The sequence below is a fragment of the Polistes canadensis genome, unplaced genomic scaffold (assembly GCF_001313835.1).
Source record: "Polistes canadensis isolate GaletaPanama2010 unplaced genomic scaffold, ASM131383v1 scaffold_243, whole genome shotgun sequence".
Classification (NCBI taxonomy): Eukaryota; Metazoa; Arthropoda; class Insecta; order Hymenoptera; family Vespidae; genus Polistes; species Polistes canadensis.
This window is the reverse complement of record NW_014569790.1, coordinates 122,858-137,655: the sequence shown is the minus strand read 5'-3', so window position 1 is coordinate 137,655 and position 14,798 is coordinate 122,858. Positions and strand designations below refer to the sequence as shown.

General features: G+C 30.7%; 4 protein-coding genes across 8 annotated transcripts in view; 2 read left to right on the top strand and 2 right to left on the bottom strand.

Moving 5' to 3' along the window:
- The window catches only part of LOC106790512 (uncharacterized protein DDB_G0286591-like), a 72,263-nt gene extending 69,397 nt beyond the window's left edge, over positions 1-2,866 (top strand). For both annotated transcript variants that reach the window (XM_014755473.1, XM_014755472.1), the window contains exon 4: positions 371-2,866. In XM_014755473.1, the coding sequence (XP_014610959.1) occupies positions 371-2,356 (1,986 nt within the window). In that variant the 3' untranslated portion in view covers positions 2,357-2,866. The remainder of the gene's footprint in view (positions 1-370) is intronic.
- A 1,485-nt stretch (positions 2,867-4,351) lies between these two features.
- On the bottom strand, positions 4,352-6,291 carry LOC106790508 (rRNA methyltransferase 2, mitochondrial). Its single transcript, XM_014755467.1, has one exon. It carries the CDS (start codon positions 6,106-6,108, stop codon positions 5,359-5,361), a length of 750 nt encoding a protein of 249 aa, XP_014610953.1. The 5' UTR covers positions 6,109-6,291; the 3' UTR covers positions 4,352-5,358.
- A 138-nt stretch (positions 6,292-6,429) lies between these two features.
- Positions 6,430-14,798, top strand: part of LOC106790507 (WD repeat domain phosphoinositide-interacting protein 3) — a 12,588-nt gene continuing 4,219 nt past the window's right edge. Inside the window, exons 1-6 of one of the 4 annotated variants that reach the window (XM_014755463.1) lie at positions 6,431-6,652; positions 7,548-7,730; positions 7,805-8,062; positions 8,126-8,327; positions 8,411-8,634; positions 8,755-10,091. In XM_014755463.1, coding sequence (XP_014610949.1) covers positions 6,586-6,652; positions 7,548-7,730; positions 7,805-8,062; positions 8,126-8,327; positions 8,411-8,634; positions 8,755-8,861 — 1,041 coding nt within the window. In that variant the 5' untranslated portion in view covers positions 6,431-6,585 and the 3' untranslated portion in view covers positions 8,862-10,091. Of the gene's footprint in view, positions 6,653-6,861; positions 6,920-7,547; positions 7,731-7,804; positions 8,063-8,125; positions 8,328-8,410; positions 8,639-8,754; positions 10,092-14,798 lie in introns of those variants that run through there. The other 3 variants (XM_014755466.1, XM_014755464.1, XM_014755465.1) reach the window with 3 other exon arrangements.
- Positions 11,093-13,695, bottom strand: LOC106790511. Its single transcript, XM_014755471.1, has 6 exons — positions 12,806-13,695; positions 12,408-12,514; positions 12,132-12,306; positions 11,904-11,989; positions 11,621-11,756; positions 11,093-11,496 (listed from the first exon to the last, which is right to left on the bottom strand). Exons 2-6 carry the CDS (start codon positions 12,486-12,488, stop codon positions 11,306-11,308), a joined length of 669 nt encoding a protein of 222 aa, XP_014610957.1. The 5' UTR covers positions 12,489-12,514; positions 12,806-13,695; the 3' UTR covers positions 11,093-11,305.

Here is a 14,798-nt window from a genome sequence, read left to right as displayed (position 1 = left end):
TATATACATATATATCATTATCATTGTACATAAGTATAAATATATATATATATATGACAAAAAGAAATATTAATATTTTAGCGTATATCCCGACAATTGTGTATATCAGTAATAATAATAATTACAATGACGATTAAAAATAATAATATTAATGATAATAATAATAATAATAATTGTGGGATCAAATATACCTTCATTTCAAATAAACTATGGATTCGTGAGAAAGTTGACCGGAAGACCTTGGAATTCAAATCCCGATTTATTCAGTCAATCAGTCTAATGGTTCAATTTTCTTCACGAATACTATAATAAAAATAATATAATCTTATTTATTGTAAAATTACACAAGCACCTGTGCTACCTTTCTTAGGAACCCCCGAAGGAGACGGTTACCGTTTACGAAGCTAAAATCGAGACGACTACGAAAGAAGATGAAATAGAAGAAGATCAATTAAATCAAGAAGAAAAATCTAAAGAAGAAGAAGAAGAAAAACCATTAATATTATTCGAAAATATTAATAAAAACGATCCCATAAAGAAGGACACTACAAAGTCCGAAGAGATCGTTCCGGTTGCCGAATTTGTTGATGAAACAAACGGGAGTAATAGTTTTTCGGAAATAGTCGATTATAAAATACCGATCGATATAAAAGCCATATTGAATGTAACTAACGTTAATAAAAATACGAACGGAAGTGAGATTATTAATGATGATTTGAAATTAAAAGAAGTATTGTCGGTTAACGTTAGTAGTATAGCACCTACGTTGGTACTCGTTTTAACACCAACCAAACAACCACATATCGAATCATCGTCATCATCCTCAAATGAAGAAGATGATGATCCTATAGAAGATTTATCTAATATTACAACAACCGGTCACGTGATCATTCGTATGACCGAATCGATAAATTCGAGCAATCAGAACGTGGACGAGGTCAACGAGTCCAATTCGATGATACAACCTTTGACTAAATTATCCGAAAGTTCTTTGATATTTGAAGATAATAACGGGGGAAACAATTCGGAAGCATCCGGTATGAAAATGGAGGATGACGAGGAACAGGAAACTATTTACGAGGATGAAGAATCACCGATTGATGAAGAAGAAATCGATGAAGAAAATGACGATTACCTTGACACGACTGATAATCCTATCGAGGAAGAATTAATCGAACTCGAGGGTGAAATTTTGAAACATGGCGAAGCTGGTATTACTATACCTATAAAGAATTTGGATAGATTACATTTGGAAGATGATCGTAATAAAGATGATGGAACGATGATGATCGATTCGAATAAAAAAAATCACAACAATACGTTAGATTCTTCGCGTGACGAAATTACTATTCGTTTTAATCATAGCATTTCAAATACGGACGAATCGGATAGTAAAATTTCAAGCGAAGCTACGATCAAAGACGACGTTATCATAGAAACAACATTGTTAAACGTTAATAATCCTATTAAAATTTCGAATGATAATAAATCTTTGATTAAAAATGATACTACCAAGATAAACGAAGATGAACGTTTCAACGAACATTTCGAATCGGAAAAGATTCATGATAATAAATCTAAAATATTATTACCGATGGAAGAAATACATACGACTATTGTATCAACGAGTACCGAAGAAAATATTTTATCGGATACGAAACAACAACAACAACAGCAGCAGGTAAGTAGGACGAAATTCGATGATGAAAATGAAAAGAATCCTACGGATTTAAGGAACGTCGAACTTTTGGCTGAACCTTCATCATCGGAATCGCTTCTTTACGATCCTCGTTTCGACAATCGTTACTTGGAAGCATCGATAACCGAAGTAGAGGATTCAACTAAAACCAGTAACAGTTTTAGTACGCGAAATATCCTCGATCTCGAAGGTTCACCGAGTTACGTAAGATCGTCACAAAGTTACGTTAAATTTCCATCAGACGAGATCAATAGTATACATAATCAGGATTACAAAGATGGACATCAGAATCATCATCATCATATTTTCGAGGAAGGTCCACCTTACGTTAGTACGAGTAGTACGAAAAGTAGCGTACCGATTTTTCATCAAAAATCATCTTACTCTAGGACACCAATTGGTGGTTGGAGAATAGATAGGCCGGAACAACAACAGGAAGATAACGAAAGGCATCGTTCGGTTGTTGTTGTTCAAAGACAAAAACCAAGGCCAATGTATTTGTATAGAACGAAATCACCACCACCTTTAACGAGGATTTCTTCACCTAGTTTATTTTCAATTGGTCAAGGTGGTCCTCGTTCAACACCAACTATCATGGACAGAGGTTATAGAAATGATTATGTTCGAGTATCATCTCGTCGTAGGGTTAAATATTAAATAATCCATATCAAATGGATTCGCCTGATTGAGCGAAATAAATGAATAAATATATTCGCGTTGGGCTATCAAATATGTCGCCGACGTTATTCGCTGATTATTTGAATGTTTCTCACCACCCTTGAGAAATTCTAAGCCCCAACGATGCTGATTCGATTATTATAAATCGAATCTTGGATCTGCCGAGAGATTCTCAACTCTCCTATCTGTGTATACGTGTCTCTTTCTCTTTCTATCTATCTATCTTTTGGAATTATGCCAAATAAAAAACAAAGGGGTTGAAAGAAGCAACCTATCGTTCGTTAAAAACGTGTGATACGCGATCGGGAACACGCTTATCTTTTGGCACATGCACGTTACCTTTTTTTTTTTTTTTTTTTTGTAATATTATGGTACCGAATCAATCTCTGGTTGATCTAAACGAAAATTTTCTCTAGTAATCATTTTGAAAATAAACAAAAATTCAACACAACAATTTCGATAGATACATATTATAATAAATCGATCTAAATATTTCTTTTTCATATTTTTTTTTGTTCCTTTTATCCTCAAATAATACCAATGAAATAGAAATGGTTTATTAGTTTCCTTTCTTCTTTTTTTTTTTTTTTCTTAGACGGGCCAACGCCCGATCCAAAGATATTTTTTGTTTAATATTCGTTGGAATATCGCGTATACATATCTCGAAAATAAATATTACGGTTTCGTTTAGTTGGCACAAGTTTTCAAACTATGTCAGTATATAGAACTGAGTCCGAGTAAAACTGGGTTCGCAGTAATCGTTTCACTTTCTAACGAGATTAAAACTGACATTGGTACAACGTTTGTAACAGGGGAAAAAAAAACTATTGCAAATCTAACCGTACAAAAAGAGAAAGAGAAAGAGAAAGAGAGAGAGAGAGAGTGATTATTATGTCACTGTATAATAACGTAATGCAATCGTTATTGTAACGAATTTTATCGAACGATAAAGAGAAACAGAAGAGAAAAGAAGTGAGAAGTAGTTAGAGGAGGAGGAGGGGAGGCTAGGGGGGGGGGTGTATCGTTGAAAATTTTCTTAACATAAGCGTGTGAAAACAAATTCGTTATCCGTAACGTACATTGAGATTCATATTAACTCGTTTTCGTGAGCGATTAGGATGAATCTTATTCGAATTTTTTTGTTGTTGTCTTATTGTTAATAAAAAAAAAAAAAAAAAGTAGAGAAATCCCCAAACAAATTCGTTTCGTTTAACATTAGCGATTAAAACCTGATGCGTGTGCGAATTGTTTAAAAATCGTTAGAAATTAATTAAAACTTTGATACGAAACGATTATTATTTATAATCCATCCCTTGCGGATAAGAAATATTATATAACGAATAATAATAATAATAATTAATAAGTTAACGCGAGAAAGGAAAAAAAATAAGAAAAATCCTTCGGTAAGACGAACCCGTCGAATTTTCTAATTTAATCGATCGATTAAAAGAAAATGAAAAAAAAGGAATAAATAAATAAAAAAAAATAATAATAATAATAAGAATAAGAAGAAGAAATATTAGCGCGAGTTCGAGTAGTTCGTCGTATTTATTTGACCTTCGTAACCGTTGCTGCACTCGTATCTACAAAATGAATTTCTGCAATCGATCGAATGTTCCTGAAACGGTCATAACACGTGTGCTTGTTATTTAATTATTACGAAGGCCATTAATTTTGTTTGTATAAAAATAATAAAATAACGATTATAGCCGTTTTTTATACAAATACGAAATATAGACGATCTTAATTTCGAACGAAAAAAATAAATCATATTTAAATATTCTATACACAATATTGATATATTGTAAACAATTTTTTTTTTTTTTTTTTTAATCAAAAATTTCTTACTATTTACATACATCGACTTTCTTTCGATTAGATTTTCGCAAGATTATAAATGAAAAAAAAAAAAATACATAAACACAACTCGAACTCGTGAGACTGTCGGCCTAACGTGTTTATGCATCCAAAATTGGGCTCCGCAGTTGTATGAAATAGGCACGCACATTAACGCATACTCTCACGCTATTAAACAATAAAACGATACTATTACCTATTACACAATTATAATTGCGTCTAATTAAACCGTATTTGTAATAATATCATCGTTTTGTACTACAACTTTACATACACGCGCGCGCGATATGAAGAGATGGATTTTACAAGAGAAAAAAAATTGTACAGATTTAAATAACGTATGTAATGTCAATGTCTTTTGAATGTTATCGATGTTAAAGATACTCAACAACGGTCCTTCTTAAATAGTATTTACAAATATCGACTCGGAATGGTCATTAAAACTGACAATCTTCAACGTTGTTACGCCTTTGTACCAGTACGTCGGTATTAATTACTATTCATTAGCGTTACACGATACACGTACAATGTTTTTTTACAATAAATAAGAAAATAGCAAACACATACCTACACAAAATGACACAGTTAGTCCTATACGAAAGATACAGTAGGAGTACCAGCAGATAAATTAATTCTAGACTATTACTTTTAAATAATGTTCAACGTATATGGCTATGTCTCTCGTTTACGTGCGATAGAAAACGTACGATAAAACAATTCTGACACTCGACGCAATGAGGTCGATGATATTTTTGCTCTATGTACGTTTAAATGTGGTGTGTAATGTTTTTCATCTATTATATGCCAATTTATGTAAATATTAAATTAATTAAGAAAATTGTGTATATATACATATAATGGTATTAATAACGAATGAACAAAATAAAACACTGTCATAATGTGTATTAATTGTAATTGTACTTGAACAATTATTGTATTATTTATGGCTAAATATAACAATGTATATTACATATTCTATCAATCGTTTACTGTAAACTAAATGTATTTGTTTAAATACATCAATTGCATTGATGCGTAGAAACAATTGCATATAAAGATAAGACGATATTATTCGAAGAAAGAATCATTGTTGTTCTATCATTTCCTTAGCCCGCCTGTTTTATTTAAACTACAGGAGAAGATACTTTCAATCCTTTGAAACCTTTTGCGATTAGATATGTCTCAGTGGAATCATTGCGCGTTGCAATAGGTCTAAATATTTTAATGCTTGTATAAAATTTGCTTAAATCATTACATAATTGTATCGTCTTAGATCCATCCCAAACTTTAGTAACAAACACACCATCTTTACATAAAACTTGGAGAGCAAATTTCAAAGCACAATATGCCAATTTCATTATATTGTCATGATCCAGTTCTCGTACACCGGTAGCATTAGGAGCCATATCAGATAAAACAACATTGGCTTTAGTTTGGTTTAACAATTCATGCAACTTTTTGTGCGCCTCTGCCATAGTAAAATCCATCTGTCCGATAACAGTTGCACCTTCTACAGGAAATATTGGAAGTTTATCTATTCCAATAACTTTACCAACTGGACCATCCTTTTTACCATTGGCATTGGTTAAATTAACAGCAACCTGTGTCCAGCTACCAGGAGAAGCACCACAATCTATAACGGTATCTCCAAAATTAAATATCTTTTTCCTTTCGTTGATTTCTATTAATTTAAAAGCACTCCTACATCTGTAGTTCTCTTGTTTAGCCTTCTCAACATAAGGATCACGTAACTGTCTTTCCAACCATAATTGTGAACTATGTTTCTTGCCTTTCAAATTAGTCGGCTTTTCTCGTAATAATGGTGTACAAGTGTGTACACATCTTGTTGTTAAAATATTATTCAGAAAACGCATGTTTTTTTATTCTTCTTCTTATTATTATTTGTAATCTAACCTCTCCAAGATGAACAATCGATCAAACGATTAATAGAAACATCGTTGAAATTTAACTTATTTTATAATAAATAAATACTGTCGTATTATGTATATAAAAACATATTTATTAATTAATATATTAGATTATTCGATAAAAATAAATATAAATATATCTAAAAAAAAAGTCGATATATATCGTTAAACACGCACTACATATTATGAGAACTATTCCATCGTTTTGATTGGTCAATGAGCAAAGAACGATAGGTTAAAGATTGAATCAGCTGATCAACGGCAGTGGGTAGATTCGTTGGCATGCGCAAACATGGTGGCAGGATTTAGTCGGCAGTTAAGATTGTGCGCTGGTTGCCGGCCATTACCGGCGAATATGTGATCAATTTAACGCGTTTAATCGGACGATACGTACGAATGTATAAGAAAAGTATTTAATTGACGATGAATTTAACTACGGGAAATCCACATGGTAACGGTCTGCTTTACGCTGGCTTCAATCAGGATCAAGGTATGTGACCTAGTGTGCCACATTTTGACAGCGCTGGCATGCTACTGTCAAATTTATTTATTTTACTTTTTTCTTTATTTTTCTCTATTTCTCCCTCTATATATGTATATCTCTATCTCTCTCTCTCTCTCCCGATCTCACTTCTAACCTAAGTAAACTTATCATGTTTTCTTTCTTTCATTTATTCCCATCCCGGTTGGAATCTTGCCCACTAATTGAGTTATTTTTGTCCTTAACCTCATAAAATTATTCCCGACAATATATTTCGTGCGTATTAATTCAGATTTTATCTTATTATGCTTCATTATGTTTTTCTTAACCTCATTCGTTTACCATATCGACATGAACTTTCCTTCATTTTTTCTCAAAAACTTCCTTTATTTTTATTATTGTTATATTTACCACGATTTTTATTATTATCATTTATATGTCTCTGCATATTCTACAAATATATTTATCAAATGACAAAGTACAGTATGCGTTCATTTACTTTTGTATAAGATCATGCATGCCTTTGAACTTTAAGAACATCGTTATGTACTTACAGTATTTAATTAAACACCTATGAAAATACGTCTGCATGTTGTATTAACTTAATTTACATAGATTGTCATAACATCAATGTTTTGTGAAATCATATGTGTCTTTGAACTTTGAGAACAACATTACATACATAGTCAAAGAGTTACTGATAACTTTTCTATATCTTTCTTACCAAAGTATGTTTCTTCATTGAAGTAATCGCTGTATTTATATGTAGTTGTTCATGTATCAATGAATATTGTAAGCGTGTAAGTTAAATGAGTATCCATAAAATAGGATATATATATGTAATATATCTGTAACAAGAAGATAAGAATATCCCCCTTATTAATACCAACTTTTGTATTTACAGGATGCTTCGTTTGTGGTACAGAAAATGGCTATAGAGTATATAATTGCGATCCTCTAAAAGGAAAGGAAAAAGAACGGCATGATTTTAATGATGGTGGTCTTGGTTATGTTGAAATGTTATTTAGATGTAATTATTTAGCCCTCGTTGGTGGTGGGCCAAAGCCGATGTACCCTGTTAACAAAGGTAATATTTCTTATGTTGTACGCAGTCTGAAAAATGAGAAAATAAAATTAATACAAYCAWTKCGATGTTTGCAGTTATTATATGGGACGATTTAAAGAAWGCACCAGCTATCACATTGRAATTTAATGCACCTGTAAAAGGTGTTAAATTAAGAAGAGATAGGATAGTAGTGATATTAGAAGGTGTTATAAAGGTTTATACTTTTACACAAAACCCGCAGCAATTRCATGTCTTCGAAACCAATCCCAATCCGAGAGGATTGTGTGTTTTGTGTCCGAACAGTAACAATTCTTTGCTTGCATTCCCAGGACGTAAAAATGGTCATGTTCAAGGTAAATTATTATATTAAACTATGAAAGGAACATATTGGATTGTATCATCTTTTGTTTTTATAGTTATAGACCTAGCAAATACAGAAAAACAGCCTTTAAACATAGAAGCACACGAAACACCATTATCATGCATAGCTTTAAATCTACAAGGTACTCGACTTGCTACAGCTTCTGAAAAGGGTACTCTGATAAGGGTATTTGATACACAAAGCGGTAATATGATCAATRAATTACGAAGAGGAGCAAATCATGCAAATATATATTGGTAAATAGTTTAAGAGGAATTTAACTGATTATTTTTTTATATGTAACTGTTTTATTTTAGTACCATAAAATTTTATTTTTTAGCATAAATTTCAATCACGATTCAACGTGGTTATGCGTTGCGAGCGATCATGGTACAGTACATGTATTCGCAGTAGAGGATCAGAAATTGAATCGTCAATCTAGTTTAGCATCAGCTACTTTTTTACCAAAGTATTTTAGTTCGAGCTGGAGTTTTTGCAAATTTCAAGTTCCGGGAGGTCCTCAATGCATGTGCGCATTTGGAACTGGCAGTAATAGTATTATAGGTTGGTATCGTTCTTACGAATTTCAAAATTATATTTATTCCAATTACTTGATTATTATAAACGACAAATTGATTTATTTTTTACTTCTGTTTTTTTTTTTTCTTGTCTGAATGTATACAGTGATATGTGCCGATGGGAGTTACTACAAATTTGTATTTAATAACAAAGGAGAGTGTACGCGAGACTTTTATGCGCAGTTCCTCGAATTAACCGATGACAAAATGTGACTGATAAGTGTAAGACGTATGAATCTTTCATTACAAAAAGCCAATGCAACTTATTTGTCATCGTACGTCTTGTCGTTGCTTTCGTTTTACGTTTCAATTGCGAAGGATAGAGATTTGCAATACATTTACGCGTCGTCGTGACTGTCGTATTTGCTCCCATATAAAAAAAAAGAGAGAAAGAAAAAATAATCATATTATTGGGCGAGAGAGGGAAGCAAAAATAAATCTTAAATCTTTGAAAATTAGATCATTCGATGGGAAAAGGACCAAAATGAAGAATTATATGAATTGTTGGTGATACGTGCACTGTGCATGAATTTTTTCATAATAATAATAAGGAGAAATAGAAGAAGATGAAGAAGAAGACGAAGAAGATGATCTAAGGAATATTATATTCGCGATATCGTTTTATCGTTACCAGGGGCCTAGTAAGGAGAAAGATAGATAAAGAGAGGAGAAGTGCGCTTTCTTACTAAATTTACGAATTATTAATTGTCACAGAGAAAAGAAAAGAGAAATTAGCTCTAAAGGATCAATGGATCGAAGTGATATCTCGCTTTTCATAAGAAAATTTGGGAACTTCTTTTAAAAAAAAAAAAGAATTTTAATGATAAGAATGCATCATCGTCACTCTATAGCATTTTTTTAATTCATGCGCTTTTACTAAACACTAGAATGAATCATTGTGCATATCCTTTCACCGTGTTCTTCTTTTTAGTTATATCTTTTACTTTTCTTTTCTTTTCGTAGATATTTTATTAAATATCGTACTTTCTATTCTTTGTTTTTTTTTTTTTTTTTCTTTTAAATCGAATCATGCACTATTATTATAAAAAAAATTTATCATATATTTCGATGACCGATTAAATCGATGAAAAAGAAGATAAAAATAATCAAATGGCTATTTCGCGTATAGTAAACTAATTCATTCGAACGACGACGAATTAAAAAGACAACAAAAAAAAGAAAATATATCAATCGTTTAACTTTTAAATAAGGTTTTATAATCTTTATTTTTATTATATATCATTTCCACGTACACATTTAATATACATATACACAAGAATTATCAACTATATTCGATTGTTAACATTTGAAATTCCTGTTTCATACAAAAAAGAATGAAAAAAAAAAGAAATAATAACAAATAAAATATAGATCAAAGATTGTACTTTCACCGAAGATTATTAGATTTTCAATTGCGAAATAAAATTCATTATGCCTCGTAAATTCTCGTACACAAAGAGAAAGAGTTACGTTCACATTTTCTTCATCGCACTAAAACATCAATCAACAAGTAAATAATATCTTACAACCGCTACTCCCACTCCCACCCTTCAAAACCTTTTCCCCCATCTTTTCAAAGAGATAAAACGATACTATATTATATACAAATCGATCATAAAAGCTTATCGATTTATTCGTATTATTATAATCATGATTTTTATATTCCATTTAGTTCAACTCTTTTTTTTTTTTTGCTAAATCATCACTTTGATTCGTAACGAACACTCGTATGCGTATACGTTTAGGGTTGTTTCCTTTTCTTTTTTCTTTTTTTTTTTTAATGTGTATTGTATATATACGATCAAAGCGATTGAAATGAATTCGTCCTGCGCATATGCTTATAAGATACAGATATATGTATGTATGTATTTGTTTCTCTTTTTTTTTTTTCTTTTATCTTAAACATATTAGTCTTGACTAATGTACAATTTTGTTAAATCGATAAAGAAATAGAGAAGATTCCAAGGACTGTACAAAGCATGATTCGGACACGAACGTAGAAGAGACGTTTAAACTTTCATTTTCATTTTTTTTCTCCTTTTAGTTTCTATTTTTTTTTTTTTTTTATATTTTTTTTATTTTTTCATTTGTTAGTTCGAAAAAATGCGCAACGCGTTTATATACAACGAGTCGCAAGAATATTTTGCGTAATTCATATCGTGTAATGTAATGAATTGAAAAATTTTCGTTAATAATTAAAGTACGAATAAAATAACGCTTTTACCACAAAACGTATAAAAAATTCCTCTTGGAAATGTTCGATTTTTGATCATTTTTTTGTGTCATCGAAAATCATGATTGAGAATTGTGCGTAGGTTTAGAAACCGTAAGCTGATTGTAAAATGCAATTTTAAATAATCCTCACGTATATATCGGGTGAGAAGAAAAATATTACCACTCGCCTTTTTTCGATGATCGAAATTTTCTTTGTTCCATACGTTTTATTTTTTTTTTTTTTTTTTTTTTTTTTTTTTTTTTCTCGATGCTAGAACGATCCTCCTCCGATCAGATTTTTTTTCTCGTTGTATATATTTGGATGTGTATATCTATATATGTATATGTGTGTATGTGTGTGTGTGTGTGTGCGCGTCTTCTTTTTTTCGGTTTTGTTACTTATTCTTCACATCTTTTTTCTTAAAGAAGAAAAGAGAAGAACTTTAAACCTCGTTGGGTTTATTAGCCGCCACGTGAAACGATTTCGAACCCTCTGCAATCGGTAATGGATCTTTCTTGTTGACACTGTGTACTTCGTGCGTTAATCCTTTTTTTATTTCAAGACCCTTGTACGTACTATACACGACTAACCATAAATAGGAAAACGTGATAACAAATAACAACACGATCACACCTAATAAAATCAAACGAAAAAATATTTCCATTATTAAAATTGTGTTTTTTAATATAAATCAAAATAAAAAAAAAAAAATAAAATATGATTAAAATTAATTAATCGATCATTACTTCACACTTACGTTCGAAAATGTCTACCTTGCCACCGAAATTAGCAATGAATGTACAATCCTGTTCAACAAGGAACAAGGATAGTGTAAACGCCGATATTGTCGTCATCATTACCATCATCCAAGGTGTCATAAAATAACGCTTGTTCTACACACACACAAGAAAAAACAACAAAATTCAAACGATATGTTTTTTGTTTTTTTTCTTTTTTTTTTTCTAAAAATAAATTACTAAACCGTGATACAATTATATGTATAAAAAAATATTAATTAAATTTCTCTTATTAATTATTACCTTTATTACACCGTAAAGCAGCAGACTCGAAGTCATGAAGTGTATCACTGTGATAGTTAATCCACAATAAATAGAATAAATGGTCTCTGAAGATAAATAAATTAATAATTAGATGTTATATTGGTAGAGAAAATGTGAAAAAAATATATATTAGGTATATTATATAATTATATATATAGATATTATTTTCATAACTTTATTTTTTTTTTTAATTTCTTTATTGTTTACCAGTAGCATTGTGATGAGCCATGTCCATTTTTTTAGTGTTAAGATAATTCGAGGATATATCCTCCAAAGCTTCCCTCTCGAGTGCATCCTCGGTATCTCTTGCCACCATTTCTTGAATTCCCATAGCATGTGCCAATGCCAGGACGAAAAAATAAATAATAAATCCGGACATGAACTAACGGAAGATGTAATAATAATAATTAGAAATATTTTTATATGATATGATATATTTGATGGTATTTTTTGTTTCATTTTTTCTTTAATAAATTTACTCACCAATTCCGTTATTGCAATTAAAATGGTACCTTGACGGAGAGTGAAATAGCATAAACAATTTTTCAACAGTCCAACCTTCATCTTGACTTAATGAAGTTTATTCAATCCTATTAATAAAATAACTTAGAGAGAATATAAAACATTATAATAATAATTATTATAATATATATTTTGAGATCATTTTTTTGATTGAAATTCGTATCGATGCTAATTTTTATTTAAAGATCACGCTATACTGTTATTTATTTTTAGCCTTAAATATTCATAATAAAAATAGCAAGAAAAAAAGAGAAAAGCATATAATTATAAGAAAAAAGATAAAAAAAACAAAATTGTAAAGATCGCAAAACAAATGTTAAGATAGAAAAAAGTCAAATATGTATCGAAACGCAACTTACCCCTTAGAATAACTAGACGAAAATAATAATATTATTATATATATATATATATATATTCGAAAAAATATGAACTGTTAATAGTTGAACTTTCAATTTGGTTGCACGTTTCCACCAGGTAAAGGAGAATCAATAACTTTCCACTGTATTCTGACACGCGCGATAACAAAACATTCGACGACTTGATGAAAACTCCGGGTACACTTTTTCAGATAACAAATTGAGAAAATATTGTTACGTTTGAATTGACGACAACGATGATAATGACAATGATGATGATGATGTTAACGATAATGATATAAAGATTTGTATTTTTTCGGATATGTTTCGTTTGAAATGAACGTTAGATTTCAACAAAGGGTTCATTGAGTTAGATTTTTTAACTGCGTGTTACTGATGCTGCTGTTATTGTGCTGTTATTACTGCTGTTAACACCGATTAATGGAAAACGCAATTTTCTTTAGCTCGTCCGTAGGAGGGCGGCTGGGTTAGGTGGAAGGTGAAGAAGAGAAGGGTGGCCAGGAGTGTAACTAGGAAGTTTCCCTCATCCTTAGGGTAACAACTCCTCCTTGGCCCTCTGTATCTTTCTACTGATCATACTGATTCTATTACTGGTGGTGTTATTTTGCTTGCTTGCTTGTTCACTTGGTAGTCACTTGCTTGCTTGTTCACTTGCTTGTTCACTTGCTTGCTTGCCTGCTTGCTGATCTTTAAGCCTTTTCACGCGCAGACGCATCACAAACACTGCATCCTTCGAGAACTGCATTTCGTTACGATCGACCACAACCATTCATTCATTCTTCCTTTTATCTAAACGTATATAACATTTTAAAGTCTGATCGGGACAATTTCTTTTACGTATAACTCCGATCGTACATATCGATTTCTTTTCCTTTTCCTTTTCTTTTCTTTTTTTACAATATTTATTTTATAAATGTGAAATTACGAAACGATATTATTAATAGTTTTATGTTATTACTAGACGGGTAATTGGAGGAGTGACAAAATATTGTCATTGTATTTAGTATGGACAAAATTATGGAATATTAGAACGAACGAAATTGAATTGGACAGAATTTGAAATAAATATGTTAAATTTATAACCATTTTTTTGTTGTTATAAGAAAGAAATTTATTATTATGTTATATTTGTAAGACGCGTTTATATATAATATAGAAAAAGTATTTCTATGATATAAGCGAATTGGTTAAATTGTTTTTGAATTTAACATATGAAATTCTTTTTTCTTCTCGATCAAACTTACTTTTAATTAACAAAATACAAATAAAGATCTTTTTTGTTGAGATTCGAAACTTTTCAACTCCCGGCCCGTACAATTTGTCTATTATGTACTAAAAATATATTAATTATTATAGAAAATATAGCGTTTTCTTACTACAATAGTAAAAAATAATACGAAGCAAGCTATTTGCAATACTTTTTTCTTTTTGTACCAACGCATGCGTTTTACACAATTTTCTTTCAGTTTACGATATTAAAATTTGTCGTTATATATTTTGTGTACGCGTGATACGGGGATAATTTTTATTTATATTTATTCGTAGATAATTAAAACATCTTATCTTAATTTCGTTATGTAAATTGCATAGTAGTTTCTATTTAAAATCATCAAGATAACATGTATAATTTGTTTTTTTTTCAAATTATTGTTATTAACATTTGATTCACCGTGTATGAAGCTGATAAAATTTTAGAACTTATTGATATCGGGTATAAAATTTGATCGAAAAGTTAGTTCGATCAAGTTGAATCATCGTGGGTGGATAGGGCGGCAATGGAGGAATGGGGGTTGATGTAGTCATAGAAACGTGACACGAGTTTATGTCATTCGTTCGATCTCAACTCGAAAAGATATAAATGTGATCGTACCGGTTTCTTTGATTCGTCATTTCGTTTTTAACGCGAATTCGTTTGATACATCTTCTATACGTTAGTGGAAATTAATTTTTCTATCAGTATATCCAAATTAAAAAA

Coding starts and splice junctions, on each gene's coding strand:
- LOC106790508 (XM_014755467.1), bottom strand. CDS start 6,108: ATGCGTTTTCTGAATAATATTTTAACAACAAGATGTGTACACACTTGT.
- LOC106790511 (XM_014755471.1), bottom strand. CDS start 12,488: ATGAAGGTTGGACTGTTGAAAAATTGTTTATGCTATTTCACTCTCCGT. Junction 12,307..12,407: donor TAATTGCAATAACGGAATTG/GTGAGTAAATTT, acceptor ATCTTCCGTTAG/TTCATGTCCGGATTTATTAT. Junction 11,990..12,131: donor GGCTCATCACAATGCTACTG/GTAAACAATAAA, acceptor ATTTATCTTCAG/AGACCATTTATTCTATTTAT.